This window comes from Aythya fuligula, chromosome 17, assembly GCF_009819795.1.
Source record: "Aythya fuligula isolate bAytFul2 chromosome 17, bAytFul2.pri, whole genome shotgun sequence".
NCBI classification, from domain to species: Eukaryota; Metazoa; Chordata; class Aves; order Anseriformes; family Anatidae; genus Aythya; species Aythya fuligula.
Genome location: NC_045575.1, coordinates 5,557,611 through 5,577,392, shown reverse-complemented (window position 1 = coordinate 5,577,392; position 19,782 = coordinate 5,557,611). Strand labels below are relative to the sequence as shown.

At 65.7% G+C, this 19,782-nt stretch overlaps 2 protein-coding genes and 1 non-coding gene across 5 annotated transcripts; 1 reads left to right on the top strand and 2 right to left on the bottom strand.

Moving 5' to 3' along the window:
- Positions 1-983: 983 nt before the first annotated feature.
- Positions 984-12,105, bottom strand: AP1B1 (adaptor related protein complex 1 subunit beta 1). 3 transcript variants are annotated; one of them, XM_032198703.1, is made up of 23 exons: positions 12,041-12,105; positions 10,868-10,920; positions 10,676-10,781; positions 9,736-9,871; positions 8,954-9,199; positions 8,238-8,428; positions 7,735-7,956; positions 6,920-7,040; positions 6,635-6,730; positions 6,270-6,385; positions 5,462-5,627; positions 5,061-5,159; positions 4,728-4,987; positions 4,187-4,388; positions 3,914-3,934; positions 3,600-3,629; positions 3,348-3,491; positions 3,117-3,262; positions 2,520-2,649; positions 2,318-2,402; positions 1,923-2,009; positions 1,607-1,761; positions 984-1,315 (listed from the first exon to the last, which is right to left on the bottom strand). In XM_032198703.1, the coding sequence occupies exons 2-23, from the start codon at positions 10,902-10,904 to the stop codon at positions 1,241-1,243; spliced, it is 2,871 nt and encodes a 956-aa protein (XP_032054594.1). In that variant the 5' UTR covers positions 10,905-10,920; positions 12,041-12,105; the 3' UTR covers positions 984-1,240. The 3 variants fall into 3 exon arrangements, with proteins under 3 accessions (XP_032054594.1, XP_032054595.1, XP_032054596.1); XM_032198704.1 differs by lacking the exon at positions 3,914-3,934; XM_032198705.1 differs by lacking the exons at positions 3,600-3,629; positions 3,914-3,934.
- LOC116496376 lies at positions 2,956-3,059 on the bottom strand. The gene has a single exon (XR_004254013.1). It is a non-coding gene; the product is annotated as a small nucleolar RNA SNORD125 (small nucleolar RNA).
- Positions 12,106-14,848: 2,743 nt separating the features above from the next.
- Positions 14,849-19,484, top strand: NEFH (neurofilament heavy). Its single transcript, XM_032198706.1, has 4 exons — positions 14,849-15,687; positions 16,605-16,804; positions 17,189-17,313; positions 17,481-19,484. The coding sequence occupies exons 1-4, from the start codon at positions 14,859-14,861 to the stop codon at positions 19,057-19,059; spliced, it is 2,733 nt and encodes a 910-aa protein (XP_032054597.1). The 5' UTR covers positions 14,849-14,858; the 3' UTR covers positions 19,060-19,484.
- The last annotated feature ends 298 nt before the right edge of the window (positions 19,485-19,782 follow it).

Genomic DNA, 19,782 nt, shown 5'->3' with positions numbered 1-19,782 from the left:
CTTGTCTTCCTCTTCTTTTCCTTTTTCCTTTTCCCCTTTTTTCCTTCGCCTTTTCCCTTTTCCTTCTTTTTCCTTTTTTCCTTTTCCTTCTCCTTTTTCCTTCTCTTTTCCCTTCCTCTCGTCTTCTTTCTCCCTTGCCCTTTTTCTCCTCCTTCCCTTCCCTTCCCTTCCCTTCCCTTCCCTTCCCTTCCCTTCCCTTCCCTTCCCTTCCCTTCCCTTCCCTTCCCTTCCCTTCCCTTCCCTTCCCTTCCCTTCCCTTCCCTTCCCTTCCCTTCCCTTCCCTTCCCTTCCCCTTTTCCTTTCCTTTTTCCTTTTCTTTCCACTTCTCCCTTTTCCTCCTTCCCCTGCCCTTCCCCTCTTTCTCCCCCCCCTCCCCACGGACACCCCCCGGGGACCAGCACCTTACCCCCCCCCATCCCGGGTTCCCCCCACCCCGTGCATATTTAAGCCCCCCCCGCGCGCTCCCGGAGCCAGTAAAGCCCGATCCGAGCTGAGCCCCCGCCTCTGCTGTCATCTGTTTTTTTTTGGGGGGGATGGCACAGACCCATAGCCCCCCCCAGTGCACCTTTACCCCCCCAAAAAGCCAAAAATCACCTCCCCAAACTGCCCCCACCCTGGGGTGCCGGGCAGGGCACTGCGCCGAGGAAGCTCGCAGCACCCGGGGGGGGTGTTGTATATTTTATATACATCCATGAGGCCGTTCCTGCGGGGAGCGATGGCTTTATTTTTATTTTTTTTTTTTGGGGGGGGGGACACACAGCACTCGTGCCACCGCTGGGGAAGGGGACAGGGGACAGGGACATGGGCTCTGTGTCCCCAGGGTGTGTGTGGGGGGGGACGGTGGGGAGGGGAGGGAGCCGCAGCCCCCAGCTGGGGGGGGGCCAGGGGCTGAGTCCGTGCTGGGCCCCCCCCTGCGAAGCCAGGGAGCCCTGCAGGGAGGAAAAAGCCCTTTTTTTGGTCGTTTTCTCCTTTTTTTTTTTTTTAAACAGCACTCAAAGATGAAAATTCGATGCCTTGAGCCCTTGGGGGCAGTGCAAGCATCCCCTGTAGGGGGGGGGCCCTCTCCAAGACACCCCCCCCCTTATTTTTGGGGTCCCCCCCCTGGCCTCAGCGCCAGCCCGGGGAGGGGGGCGACGGATCCGTCAGCAGCCCCGAGGGGGGGGGGCCCAGGGAAGCGGCGGCTCCGTGCTGGGGCTGGAAGGAGAGGGGGGGACACGCAGGGGGCTGCTGAGCCCCCCCCTCAATTCTTCAGGATGGTGTCGTAGGCCTGGAACACGTGCTGGGAGACCTCAGGTGCCCGGCATTTCAGGGAGAGCTGGGGAAGGGGGGTTAAAAAAATAAGGGGGGGGGCGGCGATTATGGGGTGCCGGGAGCTCAGGGTTGCACCCCAAGGCTTGGGGACAGCCCCCAGGGGACAGCGGGGTGGCACCGAGCCCCCCCCCCGGCCACAAAAAGGGCAGCGAGGATGGGGACAGGGGGTGCACCCGAGGGATTTTTGGGGTTGGGGGCTCTCTGCCTCCCTCTGCTGCGGCGAGGGCGACCCTATAGGGACCCCGCGTCCCCCCATAAGGGGTATGGGGGCGGGAGGGGGGGGTGGGGGCCGTACCGTGAGGGTGGGGTTGCTGGGCTGGATGCGGAGCTCGGCCAGCACCCAGATGCCGTTGGTGAGCTTCAGGGACTGGTAGAGCATGTCCTGCCCCTCCACGTTCCTCTTGGCGATGGTGAAGATGTTGCTGCCTTGCAGCTTGCTGCTGACGGCGTCTTGGGGGGGATTGGGGGGGGGGAAAAAAAAGGCTCAGCACCAGCTGGGGGCTGCTCTGACCCCGTCCGTGGGCATAGGGCGGGGAAAAGGGGAGCCCCCCAGTGCTCTCCTAGCCCGGCACAGCTCCTTGAGAGCCCCCCTGGGGGGGGTTTGGACCCACCTGCGCTGAGGGAGCAGTCCTTGAGCTGGAACTGGGCTTCGTTCTCGTTGGGGATGTCCTTCCAGGTGGCCAGGAACATCTGCCGCTCTGCAGCCACCACACCACCGCGTTCTGGGGCCACCAGAGCGTCCCCGGCTCCCCCTCCAGCCCCCAGCCTCCAGGTCACGCTGTGCACAGCCCCCCCAGGGCCGAGGGGAGCACCCCAAAACCCCTCCAGCAGCCCCCCCGGGACCAGCCTCACCCCGCCGCCTCGGGGAAGAGGCTCAAAAATGAGCGGTGGTGCCCCAAAGATCACAGATTCCCGTGGGATTGTGGCTTTTTGGGGTTCCCAGGGCTGGGAACGGGGCCGGGAGGATTTAAGGAGAAGGGGGGTGAGACCCCGTGCCCCCACTCACCCATCTTCCCGTCCTCCACGAAGAGGATGTGCAGAGGGTAGAGGGTGCTGAAGTAGAAGACGTCGATGTTGTTCTTCACCGCCACCTGGGAAGGGGGGGGGGACACCGGGACGTCAGCGCCGCCTCCGACCCGCGGCAGGGGCCCCAAAATCAGCCCCCCCAACCAGGGGGGGGGGGGAAAAAGAGACGGGGGTGCCCCCACCTGCAGGTTGTTGAGGGGATCCATCTTCATGACGGAGCCCACCGTGTTGAGGGGCAGCGAGATCTCCACCGACTGGTTGGGGGCCAGCGGCGCGTGGACCTGCAGGGGGGCGGCCGGGGCCAGGCCGAAACTGGGAGGTGGGGGGGACACGGGGTGAGGTTTGGGGGGGGTGTCAGGGCAAGGGGGGTCCCGGTGCCGGCTCTGGGACCCCCCCCAGTTCAGCTCCTTGCACCCCGATCCCCTCCAAGAGCCCAACTCCTTGCTGCTTTGCCCATCCTGGGGCAATGCGAGGTGGCCCCCCAGCCCTGCACCCTTCTCCTCCAGATTTCCGCTGGTTTTTGGTGCCCCCCCCGCTAGGAGCAACCCCTGGTCGGAGTGTTGGCTCCCCCAGGAGAACAAACGAGGCCACCCCACGCCCAACGAGGCCGTCGTGCCCCGGGGAACGGCCTCCTCAGACAACTTCTCAGAGGCTTCTCCTTGGCCACCATCACGTCGGAGCCATCAGGGAGGGAAGGGTCATCAGGAGAGGCCATTCCCGGGGGGCTGCCACCCCCACCGGCCCCCCGCCACCCCCACCGGCCCCCCGCCACCCCCTACCTGTTGCGGTTGAACTGGATGGCGAAGTCGGACATGACCTGCAGGGCTTTGTTGGTCAGCACCAGGTCCATGGAGATGGAGCCCACCTGGCGGCTGAAGGTGCCGGAGATCTCCAGCCCCTTGGCTTTCATGGCAGGGAGCCACACCTGGGTCGAGAGGCGGAATCCGTCTGGTTTTACCCCAAAATGAACGTTTCGGTGAGCGAAGCCAGCCCTGGGCAGCCAGACTCACCGATTTGGGAGCCACGTAGGAGCCCGACAGGGTCCCCACGCCCCCGGTGAGGTCGAAGAGGTCCCCGAGGCCGCTGCCGAGGGGCGCTCCCATGCCGGCCGGCACCGCGGGGCCGGGCGCAGCGAAGCCACCGCCACCACCCATCTGTGGGGAACAAGAGAGAGGGTCAGGGGACACCGCGGGGAGGAGGAGGAGGAGGAGGAAAAAAGAGGAGGAGGAAGAGGAAGATGCCAGGGGCGCGAGGGAACTCACAGCGGGGCTGCCTCCCACATCGCTGCGCAGCTGCAAGAGACAAGAGAGCGCGGTTGGTGCCGAGGGGACCCGCGGGACACCCCATCACGGGCACTTCCCAAAAGCTTCGGTGTGGGTGAGCGAGGGCTCGGGGTCGCTAGGGCTCCCCACGCACGCCGAGAGGCAGAGGGGTGAAGGCTGAGGGCTTCGGGGGCTGGCTGTCCCCAGAGGGGTCCCCAGGACGCGGCGGGGGCAGCTCCGCACCCAGCCCTCGGGGCAGGGGGCTGCGGAGGTGGGCAGGGGGCTAGAGGGGTAAGAAAAGGGCTGGTGCGTACCCCTTCCGACTCGTCCCCCATCTCCAAGCAGAAGCAGGCAAGGCGGAGAGGAGAGCCAGGCGCATGCAGAGAGAAGCCAGGAGAGAAGAGACAAAAAAAATAAAAGAGAGAGAGAGAGACAGGAGATAGGAGCCCTGCTCCAGCTGATGAGGTTAATTAGCACCCCTCATCACCAGCCAGGGCTAGCCCAGACACCTCCAGGTGAAGACAAACCCACCCCCAGGAGCCCCGACATCCATCCCCGGGGCAGGAGCACGCGGCACGGCGACCCACCAGGCTGTCCAGGCCCCCTCCCAGGAGGTCCACGGCACCCATCTGCACGGAGGAGGCGGCGAGGGGGGGCCCGCTGACCGGGGGGCCCAGGTCCAGGTTGAGCAGATCTCCCAGCAGGTCTCCCTGCGCGGGGATGACGGCCGGCTGCTCCGCCGCCTGCCCGGCCGAGGGGGCTGCCTCGGGGCTCTCGGCGCTCTCGCTCCTGCGGGGAAGGGCAAGGGTGGGATGCTGGAGGGCTCTGCTGGAGCCCCCGGGGCTGAGAGCCACCCGGCTGGGCTTCGGGGCAAGATGTCCCACCCCACAGAGCTCCCAAAGCCACCCTTGGGGTTCACCTCCCACCTAAATCCTCGGATCTGCAGGTTTAGGACAGCACGGAGTCCACAGGGAACCCCCCTTAGGGATGCCCACCCCACCCAGCCCCGCTGGGACCGCACTGGGGACCACCAGCCCAGCTCGGCGTCCCCCCCCCTAATCCCACCACCCAGCTCTGGACGTCCCCGTGGGCGTTGGGGACAGCTGGCAGCGAGGAGGGGACACTCACGAGCCCGTTCGCGGGGGCAAGCTCTTGTGCACCACCCCTCGGCTCCCCTCCACGAAGGCGCTGGGCGGCTTGTGGTAGACGGAGGCGAGCGTGCCGATGTAGCAGATGAGCTCGTCCAGCAGCGTGGGCTCGATCAGGTCGGTCTCCTCGGAGATGAGGGGCTTCTCGGCCAGCACCACCTCCTTGGCGGCCACGGGGTCGGTGGAGAGCAGGCGCCAGTAGATGTAGCCGCGGTCCCGCAGGTCGGGGTTGTCGGAGTCCTGCGGGAAGCCCCCGGGGGGTCAGCGCCGAAATTGGGGGTAGGGGAAGCCGTGCGGGGAAGCCGGTACCCACCTGCGTGGCCAAGCTCAGGACTTGCTGCACCAGCTCCTGGGTCTCGGTGGGTTTCTTCAGGAACAGCTTGACGATGGCCGTCAGCAGCTGCAGCTGGACCTGCGGGCACCAGGACAGAGGGACAGGCAGAGCAGGAAGGCGTGAGCTCTCCCCGCAGGCGCTGGAGGAAATTTCCGTCATTTCCCTTGCAAAATCACCCGCCCCAGCTGAAGGGGCAGGCACGAGCAGCCCCCCCAAGAGCAGCTCCAAAGGGCAGACCCTGCGCTGGCACCAAGTGACGAGGGGAAGGTGCCCGGGGGGCGCTTCACAGAGGGTGCCCCGCAGCCAGCGCCGCACGAGGAGCTGCGAGGACACCTCCGGGACCTCGAGACACTCGCTTTGTCCCCAAAACCCCGCCACACCTGGGTGCTCTCGTCGTGGAAGCCCTCCAGGAAGCTCTCCAGCAGCTCGTCGGCGTTGTCGATGCGCTCGGCGTACTCGCCCACGATCCAGATCATGGCAGCCCGCGCCTCGGGCTCGTCCAGGGAGTCGAGGTTCTCGCACAGGGTAGCGATGACGCTCTCGTACCTGCCGGGGCAGGGACAGGTCACCCCAAAGCCCCGGCTCCCCTCCCTCACATTGCCCCATCACCCGCAGCAGGGCTGTTCCTGCTGTTCCTGCTGCTCCCACAAAGTTCCCCTTTTCCGACAGGAAGGCTCCGAGCAAGCAAAGGGGAACAAAAGCAACACATCGCCATCTGAAAATGGTTATGTGGCTCCTGGGAAGCTCACGCTGCCTGTTTCTGTCCTGTAAGCATGCCTGTTTGCACCGAGCTGCTTGCAGAACAGCTTTGCTTTTGGGATGCGTGGCCACTTTCAATTATCTGTGCCAAGAGAGCCCGTTTGGCTAACGGGAAGGAAGCTGGGGGGATATACGGAAAGCCCCGCTCTCCATAATTAATTTTTTAGAGAAGCCAAGCACTGCGTGCACCATCGCTTCTGTATCCAGAGATGAAACCCCAGACGTAACACAGGGACGTTTGCTAAGCAAAAACACACTCTGGGACACTGCCCGTGCCAGCCCCTTTGGAGAATTCACTTCTTGGCCCCGTTTGTCTGTTCCCCACCCTCTCCAAACCGCTGGCTCCTGGCGCAGACCGCTGGCTCGCTGGTTATCCCCGCGCTGGGAGCAGCAGGGTAGGAGCTGGGGGGAGCCCCTCGCCCCACGCACTTGTTGGGGTACTTGCGGAAGATGTCCTTGATGACGACGATGGCCTCCTGCACCACGTAGTTGACCTTGGTCTGGATGAGGTCCAGCAGGGTGCTGACGCAGCGCTCCGCCGATTGCTGTTGGGGGGGGGGGTGTCGGTCAGCGATGCCCTCACACCCTCATCACACCCCTGCGTGCCCCAAACCCAGCGTGGAGCAGAAGGGACACACACACAGCTGCTGCCTCCCCTTTTTTTGCGCCCCAAATCCTAAACCAGAGGGGCTGGGACGCGCTCCTTGAGCCCCACGGAACCGCTCTGAGCCACCCCCACGCCCCACCGAGGCTCCTGGGGGATCCTTTTTGGGATGCAAAGCCACCAGCCTCACCTCCACCTTGATGGCGCAGCGGCCGATGGCTCGCACCGCCTTCCTGACGAAATCCACGTCCACCTCCGTGGCGTACTCCTTCAGCTCCGCCAGCACCTGCCGGGGGGGCGAGGATGTGAGCCCCCAATAAAGCCCCTGAGCCGCGGATTTCCCCCGATGCAATGCCCCAAATCCCAGCTGGATGGATTAGGAGTTTAACGGGGCAGCCACAGCCCCGCTGGTGCCGGATCAGGGGGAAGTGTTAATGGGGTGGCCAAGGCCCCTCGTGCCCGCCCGCAGCCCGACCTGCGCGATGTTGGCCTGGGAAGCCAGGCGGATCATGATGTCCAGCTTCTCCAGCTTGACGTAGATGGGGTCGTTGTACTTGACGAAGAACACCTTCATCTCGTGCTTCAGGATTTCGGGCCTGCGGAGGGAGCAAGGAAAAGCAGTGATTGAGGGATCTGGCCAAGGTGAGCGGAGCCAGGAGCTGCCACAAGGCTCCGGGCCAGGAGGATGAGGCTGCCCGGCCGTTTTTGGGGCTGCTCAGTGCCCGGGAGTTCAAGACACCACGATTTTCCCCTGGCAGCTCTCGCCCTCGGCTCCCCTTTGCGGATGCACGCCCGACCTTGCCGCAAACAAGGAGCAGCTGCAATGCAACAGGGGATGCTGGCGAGGTCAGGAGGGACACCATGGGGGAGCAGGGACACCAGCCCAGAGCCCAGGGCCAAACTGGCCCTTCCTCACCACACCAGCCTCCGAGCCGGGGCAGGAGGGAGGCCAGGTCCCCGAGGAGCCGAGCTGCTGTCCGCACACCCCCTGGCAGGGGCGCTAATTGCTTTCCACCCCCCCCCAGAAGCTGCTGCTAATTTTAATAGGCCGCAGCGGCGATGGGACATCTGCCTGCAGCTCTCCAGCTGGCCCCGAGCACCATCACGGGGCCTCGGCCACCTCCTGCCCTCCGGCAACGTCAGCTGGGCCAAGGGACACAGGGACTTGGAGGACTCGCTCGTCTGCTGAGGACGAGCAGGTCGGAAGGAGTCACAAAAACTCCTCAGCAGACTGAAATGAGAGAAGCAGCGCCTCGGGAGGGCTGGAGGACGGGGATGGAGGGCACGCACCTCTTCTGCACGATGAGGTTGATGTTGCGGAGAGCCACATACTGCAGCTCGGGCTCCGCGGAGAGCAGGGTGACCAGCGGCGGGGCCAGCTTCTTCAGCAGCGTGCCGTAGTAGTCCAGGTCCTTGGAGAGCATCTCCATGAACTTCATCAGCACCTTCACCGCCGAGAGCACCACCGCCGAGTTGGCGTGGGACAGCCGGGGCGTCACCCGCTCGCAGATGCTGGAAAAGGGAGAAAAAAAAAAAGGGAAAGAGGCAGTCAGAGCCTGGTTAAAACCCCAAGGAATGTCGGCAGCTTGCAGCACGGCAGGCGGCCACCACTGAAGATCCCCATAAAAAACGAGCAGCTGGCTCTTAAACACTCCTGGAGAGGAGAAGGGATAGGACAGGGGAAAGGAGAGGAGAGAGGAGAAAGGAGAGGAGAAAGGAGAGGAAAAAGGAGAGGAGAAGAGGCAGCGCCAGCCCCGTCCTGCCTCCACCCTGCCACCCCCAGCCTCCCTCACCTCTGTGCCTCCCGGTCGTCCTTGGGCATGTAGTTGGCCAGGCAGTCCAGGATGAAGATCTGGCCCCACTCGGTGCACTCGTTCAGGGCGGTGAGCAGCTTGTTGATGGACTGGGGGTTGAGGTCCAGCAGGTTGCTGCTCGGGTGCGACTCTGCGATCTCCGACAGCGCCGCCACCGCGTTGGCCACCACCTGGGGAGGGGGGAACGGGGACACCCGATGGGCCCAGAGCCGTGCGTAACGCCCCCGGGGGGGAGGCTGCTGCGGGAGGATGAGCTGCGTCCTCGGCGTGGGCCCCCCGCTACCGACATCTGGGCGCCAGGCTCCCCCCGCCTGGGGGGTCGGGCTGCTGCTCGGCGAGCTGTGTGGGCAAACCCCAAAGCTTTGATTCCTCCCGTCCCCCTCCCCGCAGCCGCAGAGGGGCTGAGCTGACAGCAGCCGTGGGAAGAGGACACACAGCAGCACGAAATCCCCAGCTGCCACCTGCTGCCACCCACCCCAATCCCCTAGGGAGCAGGAGCTAATAGCACGGGGATTAATTAACACAGCCCCACAGCCAGGACACGGTTCCCCAACCCAGAACGCAGCCCCAGGGTCGGCTGCCAAAGCACCGGGGGCTGCCGGGCACCGAAAAAGGGACCGAGAACCAAAGGGCAGCACGGGAGAGAGGGCGTGGAGAGGGAGGAAAGCGTGAGGGCGAAGGCAAACCCTAATCACCATGGGGTTGGAGTCCGAGATGAGGTCCTTGAGGGTGTCCAGGAAGCCCTGGTCCTCCACCAGCTGGGCGTTGATGTCGTGGAGCTTGGCCACGCAGACGGCCGCCGTCTTGCGCACGTAGGGGTCCTCGTCCTTCAGGCACTTGCGCAGGGGCTCGCAGAGGTACTCCGTGATCTTGTCCACGCGGATGCAGCCCATGGTGCGCACGGCCAGCGCCCGGATCAGCGGGTTCGGGTCCTCACAGTCCTGGGGGGACAGACGGGGACGGTCAGACTCCCAGCTCCTGCGGCCACAGCCCTCAGCGGGACCTCGATTCCCCTTCGGGTTCCCAAAACCTCGGGGTTTTAGTGCTCAGGATGGGAGAGGAGGTGAAGCCAGAGTGCCTCCCGCAGGAGGGGGCTCATCTCCTTCCAAAAACCAGAGCACAACGGAGCTTTAACACCAAAACCGCTCCAAAGCTGCCCCAGGAAGCATCTCACCGAGGTCCCAAACCCCGCAGAACAGCCACCAGACCCGGCGCACACCCCGAGGAGGATTGGGAAAAAAAATGCTTTTTTTCCTTTCAAATCAAACCAACCCAAAAACCCACCAAACCCCAAACTCCCCGGCAAACCCTCCCACCGGAGCAACCTCACTCCTCACCTCCCAACCCCACCGCAACCTCCCCAAAAACCATTTTCCCCCCCGGGCTTTGCGGGACCGCATCCCACTCTCTCCCGGCGCGAGGCGAACCCCGATGACAACCGGGACACCCCGTAGGGAATAGGGGAACCCCCCCTCACCTTGACGAAGGTGTTGACGGCCATGATGGCCATGTCGGGCTGGCTCTTGGCGTAGTTCATCAGGTAGAGGTAGACCAGCTTCTTCAGCTCCAGGTTGTCCGTCTGCATGCAGTTGACCACGTCCGGGAACAGCGCGCTGCAACGCAGAAGCCGCTTCGCCACAGAGCGCAGCGAGCCCCGGGTGGGGAAAATGGGGACACGGGGGGGTTAATGGGGGTGTCCCCACTCCGGGGATGGTGGCCCCGTTGTCCTGGGAGCAGGCTGCCGCCAGAAGGTGAGGGTGGTCGAGGGGGTGGGGTGGGTGGGAGGTGTTTGAGGGACGTGGGGGGACGTGGAGGGATGGGGTGGGACACGGAGGAACGGGGTGGGAGGGACGGGATGGGACACAATGGGATGTGGTGGGACATGGTGGGACACGAGGGGATGTGGTGGGGCACAAGGGGACACAGTGGGGCACAGAAGGACAGAATGGGACATGAAGGGATGAGGTGGGACAAAAAAGGGACATGGTGGACATGGTGGGACATAAAGGGACATGGTAGGACATGGTGGGACATGACAGGACATGGTGGGACACGGAGGGATGTGGGGTGACACAGAGGTTCATGCTGGGGCACAGAGGGCCATGGGGTGACACAGAGGGCCATGGGGTGACACGGAGGGATATGGGGTGACACGGAGGGACGTGGGGTGACACGGAGGGATACGGGGTGACACGGAGGGATACGGGGTGACACGGAGGGACATGGGGTGACACAATGGTGGCTGGCACTGGGGACCTCTAAGTCCCAGCCCAACCCCAGCAGCACCCCGCAGGAGCACCCCCAAAGCCCAGGCAGCTTTATGGGGCCGGGGGAGCGCCGGGAGCCGCCTGCTGCCCCCTCGGAGAGCCCCAAAACGAGAGAATCCCACCCCAAAAGCCGGCAGCGGGGCCGCGCACCTGACGTCCTTGCCGACGGTCATGGAGGCGATCACCTTCTTCACGGCCTCCTTCTTCTTCTCCTTCTTGTCGCTGTTGAGCTCGGCCTTCAGCTCGAAGATCTCCCCTGGGGCCGGGCGGGACGGGCGGGCGTGGGGACGGGCCCTGGGAGCCCCCCGAAACCCCTCAGGGCCGGCCCGGGCCCCCCCTCACCTTTCTTGGTGGTGGTGAAGTACTTGGAGTCCGTCATGGTGCCGCCGCGCCTGCTGCGGGGGGGATTTCACTGATTTGTGGGGTTTTTATCCCAAAAGTGCCCAGGGCCTGATCCGGATCTGGATCCTGATCCCTATCCCGGTCCCAGTCCCAGCACCCAGGGGGGCTGCAGCTCGCCCCGGCCCCGATCAGCCCCGGTTGGTCCCAGTCCCAATGCAAGTACCAGTCCTAATCCTGATTCCAGTCCCAGTCCTAATCCTAATCCCAGTCCCAATCCCAGTCCTGATCCTGCTCCCTCCACCCTGTGGCGCTGCAGCTCAGCCCCAGCCCTGATCAGCCCCAGTTGGACCTGGTCGGTCCCAGTCCCAGTCCCAGTCCTAGTCCCAATCCCAATCCTGGTCCCAGTCCCAATCCCAAACCCAATCCCAATCCCAGTCCATATCCAGATCCTGGTCCTGATCCCAGCACCCCAGGGAGCCACAGCTCGCCCCCGGCCCCCATCAGCCCAGGTCGGTCCCAGTCCCAGTCCCAGTCCCGATCCAGGTCCCAGTCTCAATCCTAATCCCAAACCCAATCCCAATCCCGATCCCAATCCCGATCCAGATCCTGGTCCAAATCCCAGCACCCCAGGGAGCCACAGCTCGCCCCTGGCCCCCATCAGCCCAGGTCGGTCCCAGTCCCAGTCCCAGTCCCAGTCCCAGTCCCGATCCAGGTCCCAGTCTCAATCCTAATCCCAAACCCAATCCCAATCCCGATCCCAATCCCGATCTAGATCCTGGTCCAAATCCCAGCACCCCAGGGAGCCACAGCTGGCCCCTGGCCCCAATCAGCCACGGTCGGTCCCAATCCCAGTCTCAGTCCCAGTCCCGATCCCGATCCCAATCCCTATCCTAATCCCGATCCGGATCCTGGTCCAGATCCGGATCCTGTTCCCGATCCCAGCAGCCCGGGGGGGAACAGCTGGCCCCCGGCCCGGATCGGCCCCGATCGGCCCCAGTCGGTCCCGATCCCAATCCCGACCCCGACCCCAATCCCAATCCCGGTCCCAATCCTAATCCCGACCCCAATCCCAATCCGGATCACGGTCCCGGTGCCGGTCTCACCCCGTGTGCCCGCAGCCCTCCCCCTGCCCCGCTCGGTCCCATCCCGGCCCGGTCCCGGCCCCCCCCGCACCTGCCCCGTCCCCGTCCCCGTCCCGGTCCCGGTCCCGGCCCCGCCGCCACCGGCCCCAGCGGAAGTGAGCGCGGGGCGGGAGCGGTTCCGGGGCGGGGGGCGGGGCTCGGGGGAAGGGGGCGTGGTTTGGGGCGTGGTCTGGGCGGGGTGGGCGTGGTTTGTGCACGGCGGGGGCGGGGTTTGGGCTGGGTGGGTGGGGCTTGGGGACGGGGAGCGCGGGGTGGGGAAGGGGCGGGGGGGGGACACGGGGAGGGGACGGGGGGGTCACGGGGGGTCATGGGGGGACAAGGGGGACACGGGGGGACAAGGGGGACACGGGGGGGTCACGGGGGGGACAGGGGTGGGGACAGTGGGGACAGGACAGGGGGAGGGGGAGGGGACAGGGATGGGTGTGGGGAGCTGGGGGGGGGACAGGGGACATGGGGAAGGGCACGGGGACAGGGGGTGCGACAGGGAGAGGGGGGGGAGGGCAGGGCTGTGTGTGTGTCGTCCCCTCCCCGGAGCCACCGCGTCCCCAAAAGGATCGGGGCCACCCCACTGAGCCCCTGTGCTGAGCCGGGGGTCGGGAGGTTGGGGTGGGGGGAGGTTGTGGGGGGGTTATGGGGGCTGGGGGGGTTATGGGGGGTTATGGGGGGTTATAGGAGCTGGGGGGGTTATGGGGGGCTATGGGGGGGTTATGGGGATTATAGAGTGTGGGAATGTTATAGGAAGTTATGGGGGGGTTATGGGGTGTGGGGGGTTATGGGGTGTGGAGGTGTTATATAGGGGTTATGGGGGGTGGGGATGGGTTAAGGGGGGTTTATGGGGGCTGGGAGGGGTTATGGAGGGGTTATCAGGGTTATGGGGGGGGTATGGGGGGTTATGGGGGGTGTGCAGGGGTTATGGGGGTCATAGAGTGTGGGAATGTTATAGGGGCTTATGGGGTGTGGGGGGTTATGGGGTGCAGGGGATTTATACAGGGGTTATGGGGGGTGGGGATGGGTTATGGGGGATTATGGGGGATGTGGGAGGGTTATGGGGGGTTTATGGGGTGCAGGGATGTTACAGGGCGTTATGGGGTGGGGTGGGACTGCAGCATCCTGCCGCCGCCCAGCACTGCAGCGGCTCTGCCTGCCAAAGCGCTGCTCGCTCAAACCCTCGCCTCCGTCCTGACACAGGGAAAAAATGAGAAAAAAAAAAAAAAAAAAAAGGAAAAAATAAAAAAATAAACCAAAAGTGATGAGTAGGGAGAGTTCTGCAGGGCGCGCGTCAAGGTCAGCGCGTGCCATGCGCGTGGGGAACCCCGTCCCAGCATGCCCCGGGGCTGGGGGGCTGCAGCCCCTCCATCCCCCCCCCAGGGACCACTGCCAGGGCCGGGCGCTGCGGGCGTACTGATTGGCTGGGCTGGGCCTGGCTGCTGATTGGCCGAGCTGCCGCTGTGCTGATTTGCCGGGTGGTGTAGGTGACATGGCCGCCGGGGGGGTCCGCAGGCGCTGGTTGGCTGGGGGGGGCCGTGGTTGGGTGCAGGGCTGCTGGGGGGCGCCGTGCCCACGGCCCCTCGTGGGCCAAGTGGTCCTGGTGTGATGGGTGGGCAAGGGGTCAATGGGTTGGGTAGGTAGCCAACTGGTTGGGTGGTCAACTGGTTGGGTAGGTGGTCAGCTGGTTGGGTAGGTGGTCACCCCATTGGGTAGGTGGTCAACAGTTGGTTGGGTGGTCACCTGGTTGGGTAGGTGGTCAGCTGGTTGGGTAGGTGGTCAACCAGTTGTGTAGGTGGTCAACTGGTTGGGTGGTCACCTGGTTGGGTAGGTGGTCACCCCATTGGGTAGGTGGTCAACCAGTTGGTTGGGTGGTCACCTGGTTGGGTAGGTGGTCAGCTGGTTGGGTAGGTGGTCAACCAGTTGGTTGGGTGGTCAACCAGTTGGGTAGGTGGTCAACCGGTTGGTTGGGTGGTCACCTGGTTAGGTAGGTGGTCACCCCGTTGGGTAACCTGGTTGGGTGGTCAACTGGTTGATAGGGTGGTCACCTGATTGAGTCAACTAGTCAACTAGTCAACCTGGTCAACTAGTTGGGTTTACCTCTTGGCCCGGTGAGCCATGAGAGCCAATGGGTCGGGTGCTCCATGCGCACTGGTTGGCCGCGTAGCTCACGGCTCCTCGTAGACCAAGTGCTCCACGCGTGCTGGTTGGCCGGGTAGTCACCCGGTTGACACCACGAGGTGTCCCATGGCTCCTCGCACTCTAAGAGGTCCACACGTGCTGGTTGGGGGGGTCTTGGCCCGGTGGTCCACGGATGCCGATGGCTGCAGTGCTCCGTGCGCTCTGATGGCCCAGGAGGGCTGCACGTGCAGCTCGGCTGGTGGCCCCGTGGGCTGACGGGCTGGTTGCCCCCCACCCCGGGGTCCCATCCCGGTCCCCCCCCAATCCCCCTGCCCTCCTGGGGACATTCCCACCTCCCCTCCACCCCGCAGTGACACTGGGGACCCGTTCCCAGGACTCGGGGGTCCCACTGCAGCACCGCTCCCCCAGCTCGTGGGGGTGGAGCCCCCCGGGGGTCTTCGCCCCCCACCCACACCACGGGGGTGCCACCGTGCGCCCCCCGGGACCCCCCCCCGGCCCCATGGCGGGGTCCCTCGCTTCCCCCCGGTGCCCCCCGCTCCATCCTTGTCGCTGTCCCCCGGCCCCCCCCATCCCCCGGGGGGCTGCGGCGGCTGCTCGGGGCGGTGCCGCTGCCGGTGCCCGGCCCCCTCCCGGTACCGGCGGCGGGGCGGAGCGGCCCCGCCGGCCCCCATAAAGCGGGAGGCGGCGGCGGCGGTGCCGCAGTGAGGGCGGGGGCCACCACCATGAGCCTGGTGCTGGAGGCGCTGCTGGCCCCCCCGGGGGGGCTCCGCAAGGAGCCTGGCCGCTCCATGCCGCGCTCCGCCGCCTCCTCCTCCTTCTCCTTCTCCTCCAGCGGCTTCCACTCGTGGTCGGTGCCGGCCCCGGGGCGCTCGGGGATCGCGGCGCGGGGCGGTGGCGGCGGCGGGGGCAGCGCCGCCGCCTCGTCGTCGGCCACCACCGAGAGCCTGGAGTCGCTGGAGGGGGGGGAGCCGCGGGCTCGCAGCGAGAAGGAGCTGCTGCAGGCGCTGAACGAGCGCTTCGCCGGCTACATCGAGCGGGTGCGGGCGCTGGAGCAGCGCAACCGGGCGCTGGCGGCCGAGGCGGCGGCGCTGCGGCAGCAGCAGGCGGGGCGCACGGCCATGGGCGAGCTGTACGCCCGGGAGCTGCGCGATATGCGGGGAGCCCTGGTGCGCCTGGGGGCCGAGAAGGGGCAGCTGAGGCTGGAGCGGTGCCGCCTGGCCGAGGACGTGGCCGCGCTGCGGGGCAGGCTGGAGGAAGAGGCTCGGCACCGAGCCGGGCTGGAGGCGGCGGCGCGGGGGCTGGAGCAGCGCTCGGCACGGGAGGAGCGCGCCCGGGGGCCGCTGGAGGAGCGAGCCCGGGCGCTGCGGGAGGAGGCCGAGCTGCTGAGGAAGCAGCACCGGGCCGAGGTGGGCGCCCTGCTGCGGGAGGCCCCCGCCGAGCCCCCCCCGGCCTCCCTGCGCCCCGGTGTCACCGCCGCGCTCCGCGACCTGCGCGCACAGCTGGAGGGCACGGCGGCGCGCAGCACCCTGCAGGCCGAGGAGTGGTTCCGCGGTGAGCAAAAATCCCCCCAAATCCCCCCCAAAATCCTGCACCCCCCCCCACCGCATGCTCCGCGGGGTTAGGGGTACCCTGTTCGTGCTGCGCGCCCGGAGGGTGCCCCCACCCCGGGAGGGTGCCCCCAGATCTGAGCTGCAGCAGGGCGTTGCTCTAAGTCCCTCTGTCCCCCTCCAAGCTCCTTATCCCCCCCCATGTCCTTGTCCCTCCTCCCAGCCGTGTGCACGGCCCCCCGGCTGATTTTTGGGGAGGGTCCCCCCGTCCCCTCCCCGCCGCCCCCAAGGTCGGGGCAGCCCCACGCCGCCCGCAGGAGCTGCGGGGAGGGGAGGGGGCTGGTGCCGCATCCCCTGCGGGGGGGGGGGGGGGGGAGGACGAGGACGGGGGCGGGGGGGGGCCCGCAGGGTGTGTCCCCGCCGCGCTGCGGGGCTCGGCACCCATGGGTGCGCCGGGAGCTGGGCTCAGCACCGCGGACAGCGGCCCCTCGGCACCGCGGACAGCACCCAGGGGTGCGGGGGGGGGGCTGCGGGCTCCGGCTCTCCCCATCCCCAGGAGGGGGGGGGGGGGCTCTGCGGCACGCCCCTCCCCAGTTCTGCCCCCCCCCCCTCCCCAGCAGTGCGTCTGGCCGCAGCCCAGCGTGGCGAGGTGGTGCCCGGGGGGGGTGTGGGGGGGGTCCGTGGGGCTGCGGCAGGAGCTCAGGGGAATAATGGGGGGGGGGGGTGCGCTGGAAAAAGGTCAGGGTGGAGAAAATTCCTGCCCAGGCGCCCCCATCCTCCTGGGCACCACCAGAGGGGGGGGCTGGAGAAGAGGGGACCCCGCGGGCTGGTCCCGCAGAGGATATTTTGGGGGATTTAAAGGATTTTTCAAGGGTTTGAGGCTCCCCTCCCGCAGCTCGCCCTCTCTTTTCCCCGCCGCAGTGAGGCTGGACAAGCTGTCGGAGGTGGCCAAGGTGAACACGGACGCCATCCGCCTGGCCCAGGAGGAGATCTCCGAGTACCGCCGCCAGCTGCAGTCCAAGACCACCGAGCTCGAGGCCCTCAAAGGGACGCAGGAGTCGCTGGAGAGGCAGCGGCAGGACTCGGAGGAGCGGCACCATGCCGATGTCCTGTCCTACCAGGTAACCCCTCCGCTGGGTGCAGGGGGGCTCCCATCACGAAGCCGTCCCCTGCCACTGAAGGGGTGGTGGCCGTGGACTGAGGCATCGTCCCCAGGGTGATGCCGCAGCCTTGGGGTGCGGTTTGGTGGCCCCCAGATTCACCCAAATCCTAAAAACGTCACCCCTGCCCTTGGGAGCTCTCAGCAGAGGTGGCGCAGGGCTCTGGGGCTCCCCCGGGGACAATCTGGAAGCCCCTACGCTTGTCCCCTTCCCGCTGTGCCCACCCCTCCGTGGGGGCACCCCGATGCTGGGTGGGCAGCATCCCCCCCCCCTTAAAGGCCTGGGGGTGGTTTTGGGGTGCTGCTGCCCCCCCCTGCCCGGCCCCAGCCTCTCCGTGTGCGGCAGGAAACCATCCAGCAGCTTGACAGCGAGCTGAGGAACACCAAGTGGGAGATGGCAGCCCAGCTCCGCGAGTACCAGGACCTGCTCAACGTCAAGATGGCACTGGACATCGAAATCGCTGCCTACAGGTACGGGGGCAGCAAGGGGAACGGGGGGGGCCTGGCCGTCCCCTGGGGCTGGGCTCTCCAAGGGCACCCCTTGGGGACACTTCTCGGTGAGGGGGGGGCACTGCTGTCCTCTGGGACCAGCTCCCAGGTGACCCAAAGGGTCACCCCCGCTGGTGTCCTCCCGGCAGAAAGCTCCTGGAAGGGGAGGAATATCGGATCGAGTCCGGCTTCGGGATGATCTCCTACCCCGAGGTGGTCCCCAAGGCTCCCGGCATCGCCGCCAACATCAAGGTGAAGAGCGAGGAGAAAATCAAGGTGGTGGAGAAGTCCGAGAAGGAGACGGTGATTGTGGAGGAGCAGACGGAGGAGATCCAAGTGACCGAGGAGGTGACGGAGGAGGAGGAGGCTGAGAAAGAGGCCGGAGAGGAGAAAGCTGAGGAAGAAGAAGAGGAGAAAGCTGAAGCAGAGGGTGAAGAAGAAGCCAAGTCTCCTGCAAAGGAGGAGGCCAAATCCCCAGCTGTGAAGTCCCCAGAGAAACCTGAGTCCCCTACAAAGGAGGAGGCCAAGTCCCCAGCCGTGAAGTCCCCTGAAAAAGTCCCAGCGCCCTCCAAGGAGGAGGCCAAGTCCCCAGCGGTCAAATCCCCAGAAAAGCCACCGACCCCTGCAAAGGAGGAGGCCAAGAGCCCAGCCGTGAAGTCCCCGGAGAAACCCACACCCCCCACAAAAGAGGAGGCCAAGTCCCCAGCTGTCAAATCCCCAGAGAAACCCGCAACCCCCTCCAAGGAGGAGGCCAAGACCCCAACTGTGAAATCTCCAGAGAAGCCCCCAACGCCTGCAAAAGCGGAGGCCAAGTCCCCAGCTGTGAAGTCCCCAGAGAAGCCCCCAACACCCTCGAAGGAGGAGGCCAAGTCCCCAGCGGTCAAGTCTCCAGAAAAGCCACTGACCCCCGCAAAGGAGGAGGCCAAGAGCCCAGCTGTAAAGTCCCCCGAGAAACCGGCTACCCCCTCCAAAGAGGAGGCCAAGTCCCCAGCGGTGAAATCCCCAGAAAAACCCGCAACCCCCGCCAAAGAAGAGGCCAAGACCCCAACTGTGAAGTCCCCGGAGAAACCCCCAACGCCTGCAAAAGAGGAGGCCAAGTCCCCAGCAGTCAAATCCCCGGAGAAACCCGCGACCCCCTCCAAGGAGGAGGCCAAGAGCCCAGCCGTGAAGTCCCCAGAAAAACCCGCGACCCCCTCCAAGGAGGAGGCCAAATCCCCGGCGGTGAAGTCTCCCGAAAAACCCCCAACGCCCCCCAAGGAGGAGGCCAAGGCCCCGGCCGTGAAGTCCCCAGAGAAACCCAAACCTCCCGTGAAGGAGGAGGCCAAGTCTCCGCAGAAGGAGCCCAAAGCCCCCCCAAAGGAGGAGCAGGCTGCCCCCAAGGCGGAGGAGAAGCCCAAAGAGAAGGCTGGGCCAGAGCCTCCGGCCCCAAAGGTGAAGGAGAGCGCCAAGGCCGGCCCCAAACCCACAGAGGAAGGGAAAGGAGAGGGAAAACCTCCCCAGGAGGCCGGCAAAGCAGCCGTGAAGGAGGTGGAGAAGCCGAAGGGTAAGGAGAAGGCGGAGGAACCAAAGAAAGCGGCCGAGGAACCAAAGAAGGAGAAGGCTGAGGAACCCAAAAAGGTGGAGGAACCCAAAGCCAAACCCAAAGAGGAGCCCCCCAAGGCCGAGAAGCCCCCCGGCACGGACACCAAAGCCCCGGAGCCGGTGCCCGCTGCGGAGAAGAAGAAATGAGGGGAGCCCCCCGGCCCCGAGGCAGCACCCCTGGGTGCAGGAGCTGCGAAGGGCGAGAGATGGGGAGGGACCCCCGGAGGGGCCCCCCCCGTCCTCGGCCAGGCCTTACCTTAGCAATATGTTCGTGAGAGACACAGCCCCTCGCCGCCCCCCCCCTCCCGTGGTATGTTATGATCGCTTCCCCAGCAGAACGCCGCGTGCACAGCGCCACATTTAACACTTGAATTAGGAGGAGGAGGAGGAGAGCAGCCCCCCCACCCCTCCCCGGGGGGGGTCCGACCGCCCTCTTCCCATAAGTGCATTTATGACAGCGAGGGCCGCGCGCCCCGCAGAGCTCCAGCTGCAGGGGGGGGGGGGGAGGACCTCGAGCCCACTGTCAGTTGCTTTATGTGCAATAACCAAATAATAAAGTGCTTACGGAGACACCTCGGCTCCTGCTGGCGTCGTTTGGTGGAAGGGGGGGGCAGGAGGTGGGGGAGGGATGCAGGGGAAGGGTGGTCCGGGGGGGTTGGGATTGTCAGCTGGGGTGCACGGGGGGTGGCACGGGGCTTTCTGAGGTGGGTGGCAGCAAGGACAGGTCCTGCACCTCCCCAATTTTCCTTGGAGAAGAGCCCAGCACGTCCTGGGGGTGCCTGCACAATGCCCAGGGGCTGGAAGCAGGGCCAGAACCCATCGCACTCCAAAAAGGGGATTTTTTTTTTTTTTTTTGTCCTTTTCCTTCTG

What these genes read in the sequence shown, in the direction of transcription:
- AP1B1 (XM_032198703.1), bottom strand. Translation starts at nt 10,904, where the DNA reads ATGACGGACTCCAAGTACTTCACCACCACCAAGAAAG. An exon ending in TCCACGACGAGAGCACCCAG is followed by an intron (nt 5,160 to 5,461) that starts GTGTGGCGGGGT and finishes TGGTGCCCGCAG; the next exon opens with GTCCAGCTGCAGCTGCTGAC. An exon ending in TGGGGGACGAGTCGGAAGGG is followed by an intron (nt 3,630 to 3,913) that starts GTACGCACCAGC and finishes TGTCTCTTGCAG; the next exon opens with CTGCGCAGCGATGTGGGAGG.
- NEFH (XM_032198706.1), top strand. Translation starts at nt 14,859, where the DNA reads ATGAGCCTGGTGCTGGAGGCGCTGCTGGCCCCCCCGGGGGGGCTCCGC. An exon ending in GGCCGAGGAGTGGTTCCGCG is followed by an intron (nt 15,688 to 16,604) that starts GTGAGCAAAAAT and finishes TCCCCGCCGCAG; the next exon opens with TGAGGCTGGACAAGCTGTCG. An exon ending in ATCGAAATCGCTGCCTACAG is followed by an intron (nt 17,314 to 17,480) that starts GTACGGGGGCAG and finishes TCCTCCCGGCAG; the next exon opens with AAAGCTCCTGGAAGGGGAGG.